The sequence below is a fragment of the Episyrphus balteatus genome, chromosome 1 (assembly GCF_945859705.1).
Source record: "Episyrphus balteatus chromosome 1, idEpiBalt1.1, whole genome shotgun sequence".
In the NCBI taxonomy this organism is placed as follows: Eukaryota; Metazoa; Arthropoda; class Insecta; order Diptera; family Syrphidae; genus Episyrphus; species Episyrphus balteatus.
Window position 1 is genome coordinate 5,535,879 of NC_079134.1, and position 6,748 is coordinate 5,542,626.

Consider the following 6,748-nt stretch of genomic DNA (forward strand, 5'->3'; position numbering starts at 1 on the left):
TTCCCGATGATGATGTTTTCGGAACTCTGCTCAACTTCTGGTTCGACCATGAGGTATCGATGGCTTCCACAGTTCCCCTTTAACTTCGTCCACACAAAAACTTCTGAAGAAGGAGGCAAGCACATATCTTCTTTGATGACAGTTCTAATTGTTGTTGAATTTTCGTTGCCATAGACCATTGGGATCTCCACATTTCTGTATTTCAGGACTTGATTACCGATATCCAAAATGATTCCATGCTCCTTCATAAAGTCGATTCCAATGATGCACTCGTCACATATATCTGCCACCAAAAACACATGCGAAAACTCTAGTTCTGCCATACGGATCGTAAGACGAACTTCACCGTACACCCTTGCTGCTTCTCCTGTGGCGGTCTTCAGACGGTAGCTGTTGGTGTTATGTAGCCACGTCATCTTCACCAAGTCTCTTCGTACAATAGAGGCAGTGGCACCGGTGTCAATTGTAGCCACGTGTTGGTTGTTATTTATGGTTGCCTCTACTGTCAGACTTTTGTTGTCTCGTTTAGTCTGTGAGACTTGAATTGTGGTTCTGGGGCCATCGATACCAGAAACCAGCTTCTGCCCCTCGAAGTTGGTTCTTACTCGTTTCGAATGGGAATCAAGTTGAGGATGAGCGTTGGTTGTATCGCTTACCTGTTGTTGGGCAATATTCCTGTTTCCACAGTGTTGGCAAGCAGTTCTTCTTGGTGGCAATCTGCACTGCCGCTGGAGATGTCCGGTCTTGTTACAGTTCCAGCATCGAGCAGCTCCGTCTCGCTGGTTTCTTTGGAATACGAGTTTTTGACAAGAGCATTCCTCCACTCCAACTTCTCTTACCCGATGAACACCTTGAGAAGCCTGTTCTGCTGCTTCCATAGTTAGTGCGAACGCTAATGCTTCAGGAAGGGAACGTTTTCCAGCTGTTCGAATTGCTCGCTGAAGATTTATATCAGATACAGCACGTACAAAGGCTTCTGTCGCAAACTGATTGATAATGTCGTCTCCTGCTGTCGGATATGCCAGATGAGCCAACCTTTCAATATCTGCTTGAAGTTGTTGCAGAGTTTCTCCTCTTTTCTGGACTCTTGTATTCAGTTGGACGCGGAAGACTTCCTGCATATGGCCATCTCCAAAGCGTTTTTCAATGACCTGGACAAGAGCGTTAAAGTTACCATTCTTTTCTGGTGGTAACGTTTGTAACAACTCAGCAGCAGGACCTCTAAGAGCAAGAGTCAGCGCTATACATTTGTCTTCGTCATCCCAGCCATTTGTTGTGGCAGCTGCCTCAAACTGTTTCTTGTAGATCGACCAAGAACTTTGTCCATCAAAGGTTGGTGGATGCATTTCTTTCTTCTTTAAATACTCACCAGAATTTTCTCGCACCTTAATTTTTCGAACTTTGTCAAGTTCTTCGGTAAAACTTTGCATTTTAACTTCCATTCCTTTCAATTTGTCATCGAATTTTATTTCTACTTTCTCGAGTTTTTCTTCAACTTTCTCGAACTTTTCTTGAGATTGTTTTTCAACACCTTTGATGGAAGCATCAAGAGCAACGAACTTGTTCTCGATAGCATCAAGCTTACCTTCGATGAGGTTTTTCTGTTCATCCAGAAGGTTCTTTTGGGTTTCCAATTTTTCGAGAAGATTCTGTTGTTCACTCTTTTGTTCTGTTCGTTGCGCCTCGATTTTTTCTAGAACACTACTCTGTTGTTTTTCTATTTGTTCGAGAACATTCTTCTGTTCATCCTTTTGTTCTTTACGTTGTTGTTCCATTTGATCTTTCTGTTCTTCAAATTTTGCAAGGAGAACAGCCATCATGGATGATATATCGGAACTAGTACTTACTCGTTCTTCTATCATTTCAACTTCGAATTGAAATGTATCCAAATCTTCGTTTTTCTGGGTTAAATAATCCTGTAGACGAATAATGAGATCATTTTTCGATCCAGCAGTAGGAAGACCTCGCTTAGTTAATTCCGCCTTCAACTCAGTCAAACTTAACTGATTTAGTGTTTTACCCATTTTAACTTTTCAAAACGCGAGCACTTTCTTATTTCGAAATGTTTTACACTTTGTTTATTGTTAAAACACACGCGCACTTTTTATTTTATTCGCGAAATTATCTGATTCGCACAAATAAATAAGTTTTATTCCACTTTTCTGACACCAATGTAACGTTTTATTCCGGGTTCACAATAAAACTTATTTCGTTTATTTTAACTTCCACTTATCTTTCCGTTCAAATAAGAACACACTTTATTTCAAATCAATTTACTTTTATTATTCGCTCAAACAAACACACTTTTCAATCACTTTATTTACTACTAACAATTTCCAACACTTTATTTCACTTTGTACTGTACTCTTTCACATTCAAGATTAAACTGTGTCCGGTCGGTGTCCACGCTGCCCTTTTATACCTGAAATTCGGAATTCGAGAATGTCTTCGAAGGTTCTCGTCTTTGCTTCTCGAAGCTTCCTTTCCAAGAGGGGGCGCTTCATACTTCCAGTCCAGTGGGATATTTTGGGATATTCAGCAGTCGAGGGAATTTCTTTGGATGCGTTCAGAGGGTAGTTTCTTAATTACTAAAGGTCCGTTCACATTTCTACCTTTACTGTAGCAGGTAGTGTGTTCAGACTTTTATCTTAAAAGTAGTTCGTTCATCGTTACAATATTTTGCAATTAAAATATTCACATTAAAGTTATAATAAATCATTACTGGGAGCCCTAAATAATTCTGATTTAGTTATTTTTTTTATGTAATTCATAAATAATTGAATCTGAATTGTTTTTTGTTAAATAAACTCAATAAAAACTTAAATAAAAAACATAATTGTTTCATATTTTTTATAATACGATTCACTGCCGTTTCTACCAGTACCAGCTTTTTCATAGAATTTTGTAACTTTTTATCTTTCTCCAAATTTTGCTAGGTCCATCTAAGCAGTACACTTCGTCTTACGTTCATATGAGTTATGGATGTGGCAAAATTTATAGAATACTAAGAAAAGAAGTAGATCCGAAAAGAAAGGAAGGTACTGGTAAAAACAGCAGTGAATCGACTATGGTATGGTGGTCTCCCACCATGTGGATAACTTGGTCTTCATGGACGAAACAATGGATGGGTATGCTTATTTAGACATTTTATTGAACAACTCGCACCAGAGTGTCAAATAATTAGGCTAAAATAGATGGTTTATCTTCAATAAAGGTAAATACCTTAGGTACATCTCGGTCTTTTTGAGTGAATTTTTGCTCAAAAGATTTCAAAACCAGATTCAAACGCAACCCAGTCACTTGATTTGGATGCTTTTGGCATCAGTAAGACTATTTTGTGAGAAAAGTTAGGAAGCAGTCAAAGGATTAGCTGAAACGAGTCTTATAGAAAGACTGAATAAGATTCGGTCCAAATGTTGCAAAAAACCTAGGTAGTAGTGAAACAAAGTAAGGGGTGTATACTTACTTTTGTGACTGACAGTATATGCATAAATAATTTACAATAATTGTATAATTTTTTGTAGATTTCTTATATTCTACAATAATTATTATTGTACAGTATAAAAAATCTACAAAAAAGCATCATTAAAATTTTCGTACCTCGTCAGATAGCCGAGTTATTGTCGAAAAACCTTCTTTGTGACTTTTTTTTCAAATGACGAAAAACACTCATATGGAATCTTGATCTAAAACTTCAAATTAAGATTTTCTAAGCACCCCTACGTCATATCAAAAATGTAGCTTTCTCGGTTCATTTGCATTTTCAAATGTATGTACATTACATTATATTGACTGGACTGGATAATTTATGAAACGGACACTTACTATAATGTTTGTAGCATACATTACCTATATTTTAGTAAGAGCTTATGAACTGATTTTTCTACAATTCATAATTCAATCAAAGTACCTAAGAGCCAATGAATTGAATCTTTTCACAATTAACAAGTCAGAAAGAGCTTATGAATTAAAATTTTGTCGAATTTACAAATAGAAACTAGCTTGTGAATTAAATTTTTGTTTAATTCATAATTCAAAACTAGCTTGTGAATTGAAAATTTGTTGAATTCATAATTCAAAGCTAGCTTATGAATTGAATTTTTGTTCAATTCCTAATTAAAAACTAGCTTACGAGTTAAATTTTTGTCTAATTAATTCAAGATTCAAAACTAGCTTGCGAATTAGATTTTTGTTCAAATCATTGAGTTCTAAGAGCTTGGGAATTGATTTTTTTTTAAATTCACAAGTCCGTTGTTGACTCTTGAATTGAATCAGAGTTGAAGCTAGGAAATAGCTTAAGCTTTTGCAACCCTGAATTATTCAATGCTTGAGATTGTAGATAACAAGTATGAAAATTTTTTTTCTTTCAAAAAACCTTCTCCGGAACCTGCTATGACGATTCTTATTTTCAAAATGTGCAGTGTTTTTTCAGTGGAAAATTTTTTTTTTAAAGAAGTCAGTCAGTCCCACAAACCATTACAAAAACGTGATCGTAGACTTTGATAACCACCTTAAGTGGAGCAAAAGTATTTATTGGTAAACAATCATTTTAGCCGATTCCACCCCAGATTTTGTTCCCATTGACTATGAATGATTAGGAATCATATTTGCTGTAGTATTTGAAATTGCAATGGGTAGTTCACAAATAATCGCAAAACAGAGGAAGCGAGACAGTTATGAAGGTGTTCCGGAAGAGTATTTTCCTCGGTCGGTATATGTTCCGTTGATGGACCATTTATAGGTACAGTTAAAAATTGACAAAGCTTTGTTTTGTTCCTTTAGTCGTTCTGGTGGTTGAATCCCATTGTAGAACAAAACTAGACTAATGTTGATTGCCTATGCTTAAACAGCAAGTAAAAACCGAACAAAGAAAATACTACATCATATTGATTTTGCATTGTATATTTATTTAAAATTAATAAAATTTATCCTGATCCAACATTTACAATATCATACATAACAGTATATTCATACAATGGATCCAAACATTTCCATCTATTCGATTCGGGTTCGTATTCCATAAGTAAATTAAGTTTATCATATTCTTCATTCTTTCCACAAGCAATTAGCCGATTATTCCAAGATATGCATTTAGGACTATTTAATGCAAGTCGCATTTGTTGTCGACTCCATTTACCATTCGAATATTCATAAACACAACTACTTTTCATTCCGCTTTGTTGTCCAATTATAAATAATTTATCATTTACACCAGCAAATCCGAAACACGAAAATGCAGGATATGGAAAATGTGTCCAAGTCCAATCATTCGAATTCGGATCAAAGCTTCCCATAAATTCTTCATCACCTTTTACATGTAAATATCTGCCATCAACTGCAATTACAGGATTGCTTAATGGTTTTGACATTGAAGATATAGCTTCCCATTCGTTTGAAGAAAAATTAAATTTTTGTACTAATTTTGTCCAACCATTACCATCACGACCACCAACAACATACAATTCATTTTTTAGCACAGCTAATCCAAAATTACTTAATTGTATATCAAATTGTGGTAAATTGTTCATTTCATTTGTCTTCAAGTCAAATGACTTTAAGACATTTTCAGTTTTGACAATAAGCTTATCTCTGACTTCAACAACTTTCTCAAAAGTTGCTGGAAATCCAGGAAGACTTTTGCATTTCCAGATATTCACACCTGGATGATAAGTACTCATTTTGTCTTTTTGTATTATAACAAGTTTATCACTTGAACATTTACGTTTTCGATATTTTACTTCAGAGCTATTTGGCGACAAATGCCATTCGAGCCAAGTGAAAATGATTTCCACAGTTTTGGCATCATTTGGTAATTTATTACGATTTTGCTTTATAAATTCTGGACTTAACAACCAGTATTGGACGTGTGAGAGCAGTTTGTGAGCAAATTGCTCACGTTTCGATTTATCATAATCAATCCATATGATTAAACTTAAAAATACTTTTTCCTCTGACGTCACATAGAGGTCTTCATTCGAATAGATCAAAGTCATTTGATCTTGATTAAGGAATAGAAAATCCTCTGTATTCGAAACTAAATCAAAGTTTTTACAAGCAAATTTAATTGCTTTCCCATAAAGATCTTTTAAATCAAGTTGCTCAGCAAATAGAGCAACTGCCAAACAATTACTAGAATCTAATTCTTCTTCCATAAATTGTTGGCATTCGAAAATTAAAGACTGGATTTGAAAAAAGTGCGCTGCACTTAAAATCTCTGGCACCGTTTTGGCTTGAAGCTCAATAATGCCGGTGTATAAAAAGGCTAGAATATGTTTTAAGTTGTCACCATTAACTTGTTGGATTGTGACTTCATTTGATTTGGATTCTTTGAGAGGGATTTCAAACATTGCAGAGAAGAAATCACTTCCAGATGCTAAAACAATTTTGTGAGCATTAAATGTGACTTTATCGGAAGAAATAATAGAAATATCAGAATATTCTTCTTTTTCGAATAAAGAAAACATTTTTTCACAAAAATTGTTTAGATAGTTTGCAGATTTGACCATTTTTCTTTTTTCTTGAGTTCGGTCAAAACTTAGAAGTGATTTATTTTGTAGGCTTTTCATCATTATTGTGAAATTCTGTTAAGAAATTTTTGGTGTTATAGAAGTGTTTTTTTTTTTTGTTGGAACATTTGCATTATTTACCTTCTTCAATTATTTTTTATTTAAATTAAATATTTTTTGTTTCTTATTTCGATTGAAACGGCTTATATTTGAAATTTCCTTTCTCAACTCTCACAACAAAG

General features: G+C 34.6%; 1 protein-coding gene across 1 annotated transcript; it reads right to left on the bottom strand.

Annotated features, from left to right (window-relative positions):
- Positions 1-4,925: 4,925 nt before the first annotated feature.
- On the bottom strand, positions 4,926-6,464 carry LOC129906597 (kelch-like protein 28). The gene has a single exon (XM_055982408.1). The coding sequence runs from the start codon at positions 6,462-6,464 to the stop codon at positions 4,926-4,928; it is 1,539 nt and encodes a 512-aa protein (XP_055838383.1).
- Between the last annotated feature and the right edge of the window lie 284 nt (positions 6,465-6,748).

Coding starts and splice junctions, on each gene's coding strand:
- LOC129906597 (XM_055982408.1), bottom strand. CDS start 6,464: ATGTTTTCTTTATTCGAAAAAGAAGAATATTCTGATATTTCTATTATT.